This window comes from Coffea eugenioides, chromosome 2 (assembly GCF_003713205.1).
Source record: "Coffea eugenioides isolate CCC68of chromosome 2, Ceug_1.0, whole genome shotgun sequence".
Taxonomy (NCBI): Eukaryota; Viridiplantae; Streptophyta; class Magnoliopsida; order Gentianales; family Rubiaceae; genus Coffea; species Coffea eugenioides.
In genome coordinates, this window is record NC_040036.1 from 28,954,338 (window position 1) to 28,969,007 (window position 14,670).

Genomic DNA, 14,670 nt, shown 5'->3' on the forward strand with positions numbered 1-14,670 from the left:
TTTCTCCTACTGTTCTCAATTATTTAGTTTTTTTTTTTTTGTCAATCATCACTTTTTATTTATAGCATCATACACTATCTAATCTAAGGGAGAGACCCAACTAGATCTAAGGGGGTCGGTGGGGAATGAACTACCATCGGACCGTACGGATACGTCACCCGTTTGGATTTTTTAAGAAGCCACTTAATATAAACCCTTGCCTCCCACCCTTACCAAGCCTTAAATAGCTTAGTGGTGGCCACCAACCCAAAGACTGATGGTTCAATTAGTTTTAGTATTTCATGGATGAGTGGCAATCATAATAAAGTCGCTCAGCTAGTTAAGAATGCAAAAATTCATATGTGATCGTGTCTTTTGAAGGAGAGATCCTCCGAACATTATTGTGCAATTTTTAATGACGAATTTTTAGAAAGTTAATGAAATTTCAATATTTTATCAAAAAAAGAAATATTCTGGGTGCTGCCAATTGGCATCTGCATTCATACAATTTGTAAATATTTCACAACATTTTTTTTTGGTAGAAAAAAGTTTAAATGATTTTGACTCCTATAATCATCATGGGTCAGATTGCATTTTCAAATCTATAGACCGCTTACAAGAATTCTTATAAATCGTCCACTAATACAGCCTTCAGGTTTCCACAACAACGTTGTTGTTAAATCGGTTGAGTCGAGAATTGCTAATTGGTGCTGCAGCTTAGTACTATTCAGCATCCAATTTACAGTTGAAGCGTGGGTCCCACTCCCGCCAGTGAATTCCTCCATGCAAACCGGACTTCCCAACTAACATAAGCAGCCTCCAACTAACAGTCTATATTAGTGCATAATTTTGACAAGGTTTAGATAAATCAAATGGTAAGAGGAGTTAACGTATACAATACTGATGAGTTTTATGTCGCTTCAAAAAATAAAATAAAAAAAAAGAAAGAAATTTATGTCATAGGTGCTCTTTGGTGTACTGTGTAAGGTAAAATTGTAACAAAATTTGTAATGATTAATCAGAGGGTAAAACTTAATCAATTTAACACGAGAAATTTTATGTATTACTAATATAAGTGATAAAAATATATTATGGATGGTGTCAATTCTCTAAAATAATTTCTAAATTAATTTTATTGGAGTTTAATGGAGAGAAATTCTCTCCAATATAACGGAGAGGAGCCTAATCCGTTACTTACCATTTAATTAGGTTTCTCAGCATACCCAAAAAAAAAAAACAACAATTATGACTAATCTAAAAATATAATTCACCTTATTGATTAATACATTGAATAAAATCTGACCATTTCTAGAAAAAAAAAAAAAAAAGGACACTGAGCTCACTTCCTATTTTGCACTCCGCAGCACATACCACAAGGACCCTTCCATCTAACTTTGTAATAAACAAAACCACAGAGGTGGGAAAATTACGTGCGCCACACCTGATATATGACAATTTACCAAAGAGACTGCTTCCCCCCCTTCATGAATCTCAGAAGTAATATCATCCTCTCTTTTTTTTTTTTCTTTATAAAAGAAACAAATATAGCCTTTTATTTATCTTCTAATACAAACAAAATATAGGCATCCCAACATATATTTTGTAGGTGATATGTAGGGTGGTCAAAGCAATTATTTAGGGGCTGAATAGAAAATCAGGTCATGGAAAGTTGATGTGCCTAAAGCATAGCTGATTTTCCTATTAGTTAGCCCTGTTTCACGTTAATGTTCTAATGTCTTATTCTTTCCAAACAATCCCCACAGTATGAGTAGATTTTTTTTATTTTTAAATAGTATAAGTGGAAGGATTCGAACCCGAGACTTCTCACTTACAGTACGAACAGACTGGTTTAATCTTTAATAAATTGCTTAAAGGAAATCTTTCACACTCCACGTTTACGAACTTGTACGATTAATTCCTAGATGAGTTTAAAAGGTTCAGTAAAAATGAATGCAATTCCCGGCAATGTCAAGCAACTGTATCAGTACCCAACTTGCAAACAAAAGTATCACAATATTATTGTCTTTGGCATCAGAAATTTTTACTCATTGGAATGTCCATATTGTTAGCTATAAGAACCTAATGGAATCCGGATGATCTGTGATTCTTTTTCTAATCTTTTTGCTAAGCTGGAGTTACCAAGTTAATCATTAGACAGTGAAATGCGGTTGCACACAATTGTTATGATCATCAAATGCCATTAACCACCAGAGATATGCGTGTTAATCACTTGCCTGAAGTGTAGTAAAAGAGGGTCAAGAAAATCTCACAACATTATTAAGCAAACTAAAGGAGAAAACCACCCACAGTGTATCAAGAGAATCAATGATAAATCATGGACAGACTATGACTCTGCCACAGCTATGATTTCAGGTAACTGCTAAGCATCTCAAGTGAAGAGATTAATAAATGCATGTGCAGCAAGTATTGCTTACTTTCAAAATTGTCTTACGAAAGGAATGACAAAAGACAAGCCACCGGAGTAGGATGCGGTTAGCTTTCTCCTCAATGAGGAGGTGGTGAGAAGCTGGAAAAGATCCTTTGAAGCAGAATCTCCAGCACTACCTTTATATGTTGTGCAACCTAAAATTTAGTCCAATAAGAAAGGATATGATTAATTAAAAAAAAAAAAAAAAGAAGATATGCCCGAAAGGAATAACTGCCTGCTATCATCAATTTTCGATATAGAAGACTGAGAATCACATAAAAGAAAAAGGAATTACAAGGCACAAAACAGAAATGTGCAAGTAGATTTGAAGGTGAAATGGCTGCATTAGATTCAAGTATATCCTATTTTGTCTCTCAAGATTGTACAGGATAAATCCTTTTTAGTTCTGTCCACAGCAATAGCTCTGCCAAGGTTACTCCTCCACAGAGAGAATGAACATGCTTCGAGACTTCTTATATGTTGCTTCTTCAACAAACCTAACAATGGTTTCAATTAGACAAAACTTCTTATTTCAATGATGATCTTACAAGTCACGATTCAGAACAAACTATGTTAAATTGAGACCTAAGCATGTATTCATTTATGTGACAAATAAAGGATCACTTATCAAGCACCCATTTAAAATGAGCCATGTCATGCACTAGTCAAATTTGCAGGAATTCCAAATCCTAAATATAGTAGTTAAATATTGTGCACTGCCCTCCAAGCCTCTCTCTCTCTCTCTCTCTCTCTCTCATGCTCTTTTCACTGCTTGTATCGATTTTTTCTTATAGAGGTTGGGAAATGTAAAACATGCTTCTCAATAATTAAGTGGAGATACCAAAGGGTGGTTGCTGGCTTTCCTAAACAGATGCATGAACATTAACAAGCTGGCACACTTGCTCAGAGAGAAGGGGAGGGGGAGAGAGGGAGAGAGAGAGAATATAAAACACATATACGTATGCATCTGGTTTGCATATATCTGCATAATGTGTTTCTAAAAAATAGATAAAGAGTTTAAGATTCAACTATTATCATTCTGATAAGCTAAGAGTGTCAGAAGATAAGCACCAGTCCATCTTACCATCCCATGGATAGAAAGGAAGCTCTTTAAGTGAAGGTAAAATTCAAAAAGAATAATAAAAAAATCATCTAAGCTGCTGCTCAAAATCTTTCAGTTAACTTGATAATTTGCTTCTGCATTAACTTTAATGTACAGAACTGCTTATGACCATGTTGATGAGGACATCTGCTTCATGAAAAAACTGGAAGATTGAATGCCAGAAAAGCAACTTTTTTTTGGGTACAAAATGCCAGAAAAGCAATTACCAAAGATGAACAAGAATTTTTTTTTCTAAATTAGTCAAGGTCAAAGCAATTTGATAACACTGATATGGAAATATGGGCAGTGGCATTTCTTTTCCAAGCTAGCATTCTGTGTTGGTCCAGGAAAACCAGACTTTCCAAGTCTTTAAACTAAAATTTGTGATGATCCTCTGATTCCTTGGCTCAGAGGTTAAGGAGCTCAATATATTTCTGAGTTGGAAAACAAAACAACAATTCTACTAAATTAAAGATGACTCTTTGGTTCTTTTACAAAAGTATAGTTCCGAAAGATAAGGGCATTATTTGACGTGCTTTCCAATCTAACTTCTTGTGGTTAAGTTCAATAATCAATGTCTATCTCTGAGCTGGTCAGGGAATTATTAATAATTGGTTTCCCAAGAGCTAAGAATTGAAAGCAAGCACGTCAGTTGATTTGAAATGGAGTTGTCGGAAAAGTAGCTCAACTCATCAGCATATTAAGTTTGGGGGCATCAAACTCGACCGTTTCTAGGGAACAAACTAACAGTCTGTTTCTCTTTCTTTCTTATGTCTATGTTTTAGAAGAAACTATTGCATACTGATAACCTGGAAAAATGCCACATATCTGAGTACTTTGAGTATGGATAAGTCTTAAGGAGTTTGGTACTTATTGGGCTCATAAAGAATCCCTAGATAAGAATCCCAAATACACACATCATGACCATATGCAACAGGCATTTCTAAGAATTTTACAGAAGAGATATAAAACTTGCAAAGAGATCAAAATATAGTTCTTGAAACAAGTACGTCAAATCATATTGAAGCTCTAATTCCTGTTCCATGATGACCTTTTTTGGTTTGTGAAATTCTCTTTCACCATATAACAAGATGACTAACATCCATTGCAGATATAGAGCATCACCTGTCACATGATGAATGAAAAACCTACATCTTAAATGAATTAAAAATCACAAAAAACTAATAATTATATATAATTCTCTTTGGAAAAGTAACATCTTGATTCCAAGCAACTCTAACCAAGAATTCGACACAAGTAGTTCATTTGTATTTTTATTTTGCAACATATTAAGCAAAATATTGCATCTGACACAAAAAGGAGTAGATAACACTAAATAAATTTACTATTTTTTTTGTGGCTAAAATAATGGGAACGCAAATAGAACAGCCCAGAATCCCAACAAAGATTATTGCACTCGCATCATACCATCCTGTATCTGCAGAGAACCAAATACACCCATGTTGAAGCCAGAGCTTAATGAATGTCTCAAGAGGCTATTTGGTCATTTCAGATAACATAATTGCTTATAAGTTCATTAAATGGCATATCATATTTATGCATGGTACACCTAATAGAATGAACTTAGATACTAGTTAAACCTTTCACACTAATGAATAAACTCTAACTCAATATTGTCTATCAGTTAATTTTATGAAAAGTGTGTCAACATATATTAATCTCAACTGATATTTGCTTATGAATCAAACACTGTACCAAATAGGTAGGTGTAACAGAGAATAAGACAAATTTTGTATGTCACTCACAATTTTGTTCAAGGACTATAAAGTTTAAATGAAAGTAAATCGTAAGTTGACAGAAGGAAAGTCAATTTCGGAACCTATTGCAACATAATGGTTAAGAAATTTGATATATTCCATTTACACTTGTAAAAGTGTTTATTCATTTGCTTAACAAGTCATAATAATAATAATAATAATTAAAAATAAACAAACAAATAAAACTCTACCAAGGGAAACATCTGTCAAGGATTATTGTGCATTTTCGACTTCAACTATCAAAAATGAACGTAGAGAATTTTTTTTAGCCCAAAAAAAAAATTCAAAACCCATATATACTTTGTCACATAGTACAATTCTTCTTTTGGTCTGGGGTGTAGGGGTCAAGTATTTGGTGAAATTTGCACTTCTTGAATTTAAGAGAGGTAAAGGATATGGTTTACTTTCTTACCAGTGGTAACATGGAGCTAGCAAGCTAGAGCCAGATGAGAGTCTTGGAGAGAAACAGAGAAAAAGTCGAGTTCTAATCTCCCCAGCCTGCAATGGAAAAAAATGAAAACTCTACTACATCAAAATAATACCATCAAGATATTTTAAAATGCTATAGTATCTGAATTTGCTTTATTCACTAGGAATAACATCCGGAGGGTATGAACTACTATGCCTCTTATCATCGATAGGTACAGTATCACTATGAAGTAATACCTCTCTTGACATCTCTTGCTGTTACATGTTTCACAAGTATTTTGCTTCTCAAGCGTCCTGTATAATTTCAGGAAGCTCCCTTCAGAGGGAAGGAAGACAACAAAATTGCCCGATTCTTATAACAGGCTACGTAACTCAATTGGCAGTAAATCATATATAGAGCAATTCAAAATGAAATATTCAACATGGAACTCATATCTGGTGCACAACTTTATGGTGCTTGCATACAAGTAATGATTGCATTTTTTAACTCAATTTCATTAGCATTTCCAACTGATTTGAATCTGTTTTAATACAGTACAAAGCTATGCAAGATAAGTATCTGAAACGCTATCAAAATGGCTAACCTGTAGAGTGCATTGAGCTAAAAATACCATGGATGGCCCAAGATTACTTGGCACTGTTGACTGACAGGGCTACAAATGGATAACAGACTTGTTTTCATTTGGCTTACTTCTGCAGAGTAGAATCTCTTAGATAAGTGTGACGCGGAAATTTTTTCAATGAGTTGCAGCAACAGCAAGCTCTGCTATGCAATTACAGTCTCTTGTTTACATAGATAAGTGAGGAAATAAGTGTTTCTTCTATCCGTTTCCACTATTTACATAGATATCATTCATCAGTAGATAGCATCATACAACTGAAATGATATCTTATTAATCACTGCATATCTGCCTTCAGTTTTAGGGTGTGCTGTATCACCACTCCGAAATTCATAAACTATTCCATCCAATTCAATGCAGCTGCATCCTGGAGTTTTCTTCAATTTTCTCTTTTTCATTGCTTTTCTCAACTGCAATGCTTTGCTCCATTTATTCGCTGAGGCGTACATGTTTGACATAAGAACATACCCACCATCTTTCTCAGGCTCTATGCGAGGAAGGTGTTCCATTATGCTTTCAGCAAGCTCAAGTTTTTCATGTAACCTGCAAGCTCCCAGTAAAGTTGCCCAAATAAAGGCATCAGGCTCCAGGGGCATATTTTCGATAAAATCCATAGCCTCGGAGAGAAGCCCAGCTCTTCCAAAAAGGTCAACCATACACCCATAGTGCTCTGTTTGAGGTTCAATTTTGTGCACTTTGGACATGTCCGTGAAATACTTCTGCCCTTCTTCCACAAGCCCTGCATGAGTACATGCCGCCAGTACCCCAACAAAAGTCACTTCATTAGGATGAATGCCCACTTCAAGCATCTTGGTGAAAAGTTTAAGTGCCACCTCTCCTTCCCCATGCAAAGCCAACCCAAGAATTACAGAAGTATATGCAAACACATCTCTATGCTCCATGCGTTCAAAAACTCCTAGAGCGTCAACTATGCTTCCGCACTTTGCATACATATCTACAAGAGCATTCCCCAGAAACCCATCTGCCTTAATTTGGCTTCTATCCAAATAGGAATGAACCCACTTCCCCAAGTCAAGTACACCTAAATTAGCACAGGAGTTAAGGACAGCAATTAAAGTCGTCGCATCTGGCTTAACTCTATTAACCTGCATTTCCCTGAACAAATTCATAGCTCCATCAAAATCTCCTTTCTGAGCTAGTCCTGATATCAGAGAATTCCAAGAAACAACATTTGTCGCTGGCATCTCTTTGAAAACTCTACAAGCAGAATCAGCATCGCCACATTTAAGATACATATCCACCAATGCATTCCCAACAAATACATCAAAATTCACGTTGTTGTGGACTACATACTCATGTAACTTCTTACCAAGACTAAAATCCCCTAATTTAGCACATGCAGAGATTACAACAACCATCATCTTCTCATCAGCTCTTTGTCCTGATTCACACATGTCAAAAAACATGTCTATTCCTTCTCTCCAGTGCCCATTGTCCACATACCCTTGAATCAACGTAGTCCAAGACACCAAGTCCCGCTCAGGACTTCCATCAAAAACCTTCCTAACACCGTCAACAACTCCACAAGCACCATATAAACGCATCAACGTGTTTACAACATACAAATCTAAGAAAAACCGCGTTTTCACCAGATGGGCATGAATCATTTCCCCTTCGCTCAAGGCATTTAACTGCGCACACGCTCTCAAAACAAAAGGGTATGTATAGCTATCAGCAACTAATCCATTTTTCATCAGCTCAAGATAAAATAACAGCACAACTATACAAGTTTCCTTGTTCTTGGAACCGGAAAAACATCGAATAATGGTGTTATAGAGATTGATATCTGGGTCAGACAATTGAGCAAACAGGGAGTGGATGTAGCTGAGATCAGTAAAGGGGGTAAAGCAAGCACATAAAGGTAGCATCTTGGAGTATAGTAGCTGTTGTATTTCAATTGATGGGCTTGTTTTCACGATCAAAGCATGGATTTGCTTAAGTTCTTTTATGGATTTGCATGAGTGGAGGAATGAGAAATCCTTCAGGGATTTGAACGGAAAATCTCGGGAGTTAATCAAATGGTGTGGTGAGAACGATGAAGAACAGGTTATCATGGTGGTTGCGAATTTTGATGGATGTTGGAGATGAACGGCTGGAAATTGGATAAGTTTCAAGAGCCCGAATTAACTGTTTTAACGGTATGACTACTGGCGGGAAAGTGGACCAAAGTAATAGTCTAATGAAAATATTTGCATCTTTGCCTCCTATACTTTTATTTCACGGTTTTTTATTAGTATGGTTTTCGGTTTGCTAGTTTAAGTTTGGGTTTTTGTACTTTTTTTTTTTTTTTTGGAAAAGGTTTTTGTATGTCATAATAATCAACAATTGATAATCTCAACCCTCCTCGCTTTTTAAATCTTATTCCTCCTTTTGATACAAAAAAATTGATAATTTAGACTACTGATGTTATATTATAATTTTTTTAATTATTTACTTCGCTTCAAAAGAAAGAGATAATTCTAAAATGAAAAGAGTAAAATATGCATAGAACTGTATAAAAGCCCATAATACTAAGTTACAAAAACATCAGCATAAGAAGCACTTGTCACTTGACTGAGAAAAAAAGAATAAACAACAAAAATACAATTAAAAAAAGGATGGAAAAAAAAACAATGATCACGAAACAACCTAAAAGTTTTTTAGCATCAATGGTGTGGTTGGGTTGATAATTTCATTTAAATATTTTCTCATTTTGTTAGCAGATGAACAAGTTGTCTATGAATGAATCACCTTTCTAGACAACCAAAAACAATACAATATAGAAAAAAAAAAAAAGGATCACTATGTCTAAATAAGAAAAATAGCACTACTTTTATATTCTCATGGCTAGAAAAAAAATTGTAACTTGATTAGGTCAATATCATATTGAAATAAGAAAGTAAAATGTAGGGTTAATTCCAATAAACTTCCTAAAAATTTTTTTTTAAAAAAAGAAGCCTTTTCTTTACATTGGCCCCTTGAAAGTTTAATTGAACCAATCCCATCCTTATGCTATTACAACTTTCCCAATCAAATACAATTGGGTCAAGCAATTCAATTTTAGGCTAAATTAGTCGTATGCAGTGGGAAATGATTTCGTGAATTGACTAAATTATCTTGCCCTTGCTATTTATAATCTCATAAAAAAAAAGTTTTGCACAAACTTTCGAACTAATAAAATAAATCAAGATGAACTTTAGATAATTAGACTTGTAGAAAAAAATTTTGAAGTAATAAAACATAATAGAGTGCAATGTACTAAACAATCATGTTTTTCATTATGTTCTTATATGTAATAAAGATACTACAAGAATTAGTAGCCATAAGCTAATAGATTTTAGTAGCCATAAACCAATATACACTAAAATAAACTTCAATTATGAGAATCAAAAAACTAAAAGGTACACAAAATTAGAACTTTTGACGGGGGTAATTTGGTCACTTCACAAGACCATGCGCATTGCACATGACACGTGACCATTTTAGCCAATGATTGGATCACCCACAAGGCTTGAATTGGTTCAATTATAAGTGGGTTTTTTTTTTTTTCAAATTGGGATTAAACTAAAATTCGTACATTTCAGACAATATGCGAAGTAAGAGTAGCTTAATGGTTGAGAAGATGGAGTAGCCTTAAGCGTCATCTTACATGATTTTGATGGGCAGAACCATAATTATGTGATATGCGTTCAGTGTCATCTTACATGATTTTGATGGGCAGGAATATTAATTAATTAATTAATTAATTATGATATGCGCTCTTTGTTAACGCATAACAACAACGTTGTAATAATTGTTAATAGGATAAATCAAACAGCTCTTTATGGTGATCAATCACATCAATTGATGTCTTCATGGTTTATATTTAGCAAATGATGGTAAAAACTAACCAAAAACTCAATAATTTTGTTTGGACGATAGATTATTTGTCGAATTTTATTTGTTTACATTATCAACGTCTCTTCTGATTATTATTTTATCTTATATACATTGCATCTAAAAACGCGTTACGCTATTTGTTTAAAAAAATTTATCTCAAATAATTTACTATCCAATAAAATAAAGACATTGCATATCGAGTCATTTCACAATATTGAACTGACTCGATGTGCCTAGGTAGAAAACTAAATAAGAGTCAATATATGCAGCAATAAACATGGATACATACTTCAGACCAATTATTAATCATGTCAAGATTCAAGAACCCCGTGTACGGTATCCTGATGTTTGAACTTAAATTAATTGTTGCTATTGTGCCCCAATCCTGATTATATTACATGGGATTTGCACGCTCTATTCTATAAATACCCACGTCCATCAACCTTCCTGTCAATACAAATAATGGCATCCAAATCAGAGACTTCAGTTGCATTTTCCTTGTTAGTATTGCTATCAGTAGCACTCGGTTCTAATGCAGGTGGAATAGCCATCTACTGGGGTCAAAATGGAAACGAGGGTACATTATCTGAAACCTGTGCCACAGGGAACTACAAATTTGTGAACTTGGCTTTCCTTTGTGTGTTTGGCAATGGACAGACTCCTCAACTCAATCTCGCAGGCCATTGCGATCCATCTGTCAATGGCTGCACAGGTTTGGGTTCCGAAATCAAATCCTGCCAAGCCAAAGGAATCAAGGTGATGCTGTCCATAGGAGGAGGTGCAGGGAGTTACTATCTTGCCTCTGCTGAGGATGCCAGACAAGTTGCAACATACCTGTGGAACAACTACTTGGGAGGACATTCATCATCAAGGCCTTTAGGGGATGCTGTTTTAGATGGAATCGACTTCGACATCGAGGGAGGAACAAACCAGTACTGGGATGTTCTTGCCAAATACCTCTCTGCTTATAGCCAACGCGGAAAGAAGGTCTATTTGACGGCAGCACCTCAGTGTCCTTATCCTGATGCTTGGGTTGGAGGTGCCCTTCAGACGGGTCTTTTCGACTATGTTTGGGTACAATTTTACAACAATCCTCCATGCCAGTATTCTGGTGGGAACTTGAGGAATCTTGAGGATGCATGGAAGCAATGGACTTCAATCCCAGCTGGGGAGGTGTTCCTTGGATTGCCTGCAGCTCCTGATGCTGCTGGAAGTGGCTTCATTCCTGCTGGTGATCTTACCTCGCAAGTGCTTCCTGCAATCAAGGGTTCCAGCAAGTATGGAGGCGTTATGCTGTGGTCTAAGTTTTACGATGACCAAACTGGATATAGCAAATCCATTAAGAGTCATGTCTAAACACTAAACAACTTGTTCTTGTTTTCACCCGTGGACTGAGCATGAAATGTATGATTCTACAGTGTCCTTTGCTGTCAATCGGTATAATAAAAATTTGGGCAAATTCCACTTTACCCCCTGTGGTTTAGTATTTTTTTACATAACCCCCCTATGGTTTCAAAAGCTATACATAACCCCCTCATAGTTTGAATTAAAGTGTCAAAGTGACAGGAATGATCATTCTTAACGGTGTCACCTAAAATGTCAAAAATACCCTTATGTAAAGTTGAAAATTATTTCTTAATCAAGGGGGGTTATGTGTATATTTTAAAAACATAAGGGAGTTATATGGTAAAATATTAAACCATAAGGGGGTTATATGGTAAAATATAAAAATCATACGAGATCAATGTGTCATGTATTTATAAGGGTAATTTTGACATTTTTAGAAGTTCCGTTACAAATGACTATTTCCATCACTTTAACACTTTAATCTAAACCATGAGAGAGTTATGTATAACTTTTGAAACCATAGGGGGGTTATGTAAAAAAATGCTAAATCACACGGGATAAAGTGTAATTTGCCCTAAAAATTTTGTCCAAAAATGTTAATAATTCCCTAAATTTCAATAACCCTTCTTGAGATTTTGGTTGCCAATTCACTTATTAATGAATACTGATTTTTTAAAATCTTGGTTTAATTATAAATTGTAAGTGCCAATAAAATGGAAATCACATAGATCAACTTGATGAATTTAACAAGATTCCATGTCCAAGACTTCACCTAAATCATTTGGGCAGCTAACGTGGTTCAATGGTATGTACTAACTATTTTCCCTCATGCTTCAATTCCACCACTATATTATATTTGCCTTTTTGAGTATCAAGTAAAGGGTGTTTTGGAATCTTTCCCAAACAAGCTAAGGGTAAGCAATAAATGATTGTTTAATTCTTTCAATAGACTTCTTCAAAGAAATATTATTGCTCCAAGCACTCAATTAAGACTTTTCGAATATACTCATGATTTGTATTAATTTAATATCAATGAAATAAGAAATAAGCTTGCGTACACATTTGAAAGATTAAAAATGTCTTTTTCTTTGTTTTATAAAAAGTCCTATTTCGTTGTGGATTAATCGTTCCTACACACGGCCAACATTAGATAAATAATAATTATGCAAAATTTAAATTTAAAATTCAAATTTTACACATATGACATGGATCTAACGGTAATAGTGTATATACTATTCACGTAGATAAAAATTTACTCTGTGGTTATTATAATTCTTGACAATATGTGCACTTCAGAGTTTAGTTGACCCTATCTTTTCCATGTGATAAATAAAGTTATATGATACAATCATACAATTAAATACTTTAGTGTCAATTTATGCTATTGATATTCATGTTATGTTAAGGATCAAATGTAATTATACCAATATTATATGCCTTTTCAAGCCTAATCAAATAAATAGTAGCAAAGATTGAACTCTTAGAACAGTTTTGGATTCTAATTCCTTTGTCCCTTCCTCGCTTCTTAAATCTCACCTCTCCCTTGCTAGATTTTTTTTATATATATAAAATATGCCTAATCAAATAGGATTTATTTCCTTCAAAAATTGTGAAAAACAAAAAGATATAGAAATTATGTATTACAATTTGCTTGATTACTGGCTACTACATATTTTATAAGAACCACCACATTGTTGGTGAAAGTATTGCTTGGTCAAAATAATATTGACACGATTATTATTTTATCATAGCTCATAGGTAATTTAATCATTTAGTAAGGTCAGATTAATGAAATAAATTTCTCCATCTATTTTAATATACACCTGAGAAGAAGGAGAAAGCAGGCTAATCCAATCACAGTTTCAGTACCTCTTTATAGAAACCCAATTACCACATTTCACATCTAGTAAGAACGAGAAGCTTAACCTATATGGGAATCGTTGATGGTTTAGCAATTGGGACATTTTTTCTTATTGCACACCAAGTGTTTGATGTAATGTCCACGCTAATGGTGCTGCTATTTCTTGTACAGGAGAGAGTGATCAGTGGGAGATGGCAAAGGGTCTGATATGGACAACAGCAGAGGACTTAGCAAGAAACAGAGGAAGAGTGCTTTCACTGTATAGACAGATTTTAAGGAGCCTCAACTCGCCTGCTTTGCCTTTGAATTTGGCTGCTAGATTGTCCAAGAAAGCCGAGGTTCGTGCAATCTTTATGCTGGGTTCTGAAGAACGATCCATCCACAACATCGAGGACCTTATAGATGCCGCAGAGTACTCTCTATCTCTGTTGAGGAAAGGTGAAATCCCAAAGCACATCCAGTAAATGAGTGATGGATGTCTATATCACTTCCTATGGACTAGGCAAGCTGGATACTTGAATTGAATTTGTTTCTGTCTTAAGTTGATATTCTCCCATAACTGTAGTTGGAAGTATATGACTGATAACTGGAAAGGCTGTCCTACAACTGTTTTTGTGTAGCAGGAATTTTCGTTTGTTGATGAATAATAGTTGATGAAACTAAATTTACTAGCGAGATACTTACTGGTATCTGAGGGAGTTGTCCTTCAACTCAACTCTAAATGCCTAGTGGAATTACTGTTGAGAGATGCTAACTTTAGTTGTGTTCTTAGAGAGTAGGTACTAGGTAGTTTTATTAGTTTTAATTTGTGTTTGTGCGTTTGAACTGGAACTGGGGCCATGCCTAAGTTGTACCAAGTAGTTATATCTTAGGAATCGTAATATACTTAGTTGTAAATCCTATTTTACTTTCTTTTGAAGTAAGATAGGAAGATGATGGAGCTTCTCGGATTTGTTCAATTGGAAATTTCTGAATCTCTCAACAAATTTTGTCTTGTGGGTTGCCTATGGCTCTGCAAACTCATATATTCTTGCAGCCTTCTAAAATTGAGCTATTAGATAGGTCTGTATAGCCATTTAATTGAGCATACTTGATCCTGCTGCTGAATTTTACAATGACATACTCTCTGGTTCGTTTCCCATGAGAGTTACTGCAATTTGAAGTTGCAGTCATGCACTCCAGTGATTACTGGGAGATTCTCAAGTGGATGGTTTCAGCATAATGATTCTAGAAATGTACTTCATAAT

At 34.9% G+C, this 14,670-nt stretch overlaps 3 protein-coding genes across 6 annotated transcripts; 2 read left to right on the forward strand and 1 right to left on the reverse strand.

Moving 5' to 3' along the window:
- Positions 1–2,362: 2,362 nt before the first annotated feature.
- LOC113762802 (pentatricopeptide repeat-containing protein At1g08070, chloroplastic-like) lies at positions 2,363–8,435 on the reverse strand. 4 transcript variants are annotated; one of them, XM_027306403.1, is made up of 3 exons: positions 6,301–8,435; positions 5,700–5,785; positions 2,363–2,562 (listed from the first exon to the last, which is right to left on the reverse strand). In XM_027306403.1, exon 1 carries the CDS (start codon positions 8,409–8,411, stop codon positions 6,573–6,575), a length of 1,839 nt encoding a protein of 612 aa, XP_027162204.1. In that variant the 5' UTR covers positions 8,412–8,435; the 3' UTR covers positions 2,363–2,562; positions 5,700–5,785; positions 6,301–6,572. The 4 variants fall into 4 exon arrangements, with proteins under 4 accessions (XP_027162204.1, XP_027162201.1, XP_027162200.1 ...); XM_027306400.1 differs by lacking the exon at positions 2,363–2,562 and adding an exon at positions 2,663–2,904; XM_027306399.1 differs by lacking the exon at positions 2,363–2,562 and adding an exon at positions 4,599–4,634.
- A 2,242-nt stretch (positions 8,436–10,677) lies between these two features.
- LOC113764118 (acidic endochitinase-like) lies at positions 10,678–11,571 on the forward strand. Its single transcript, XM_027308180.1, has one exon. The coding sequence runs from the start codon at positions 10,678–10,680 to the stop codon at positions 11,569–11,571; it is 894 nt and encodes a 297-aa protein (XP_027163981.1).
- A 1,769-nt stretch (positions 11,572–13,340) lies between these two features.
- On the forward strand, positions 13,341–14,094 carry LOC113763757. Its single transcript, XM_027307673.1, has 2 exons — positions 13,341–13,468; positions 13,595–14,094. The coding sequence occupies exon 2, from the start codon at positions 13,615–13,617 to the stop codon at positions 13,885–13,887; it is 273 nt and encodes a 90-aa protein (XP_027163474.1). The 5' UTR covers positions 13,341–13,468; positions 13,595–13,614; the 3' UTR covers positions 13,888–14,094.
- The last annotated feature ends 576 nt before the right edge of the window (positions 14,095–14,670 follow it).

Bases quoted from the DNA above. Each gene is read 5' to 3' on its own strand.
- LOC113764118 (XM_027308180.1), top strand. From the start codon at position 10,678: ATGGCATCCAAATCAGAGACTTCAGTTGCATTTTCCTTGTTAGTATTG.
- LOC113762802 (XM_027306403.1), bottom strand. From the start codon at position 8,411: ATGATAACCTGTTCTTCATCGTTCTCACCACACCATTTGATTAACTCC.
- LOC113763757 (XM_027307673.1), top strand. From the start codon at position 13,615: ATGGCAAAGGGTCTGATATGGACAACAGCAGAGGACTTAGCAAGAAAC.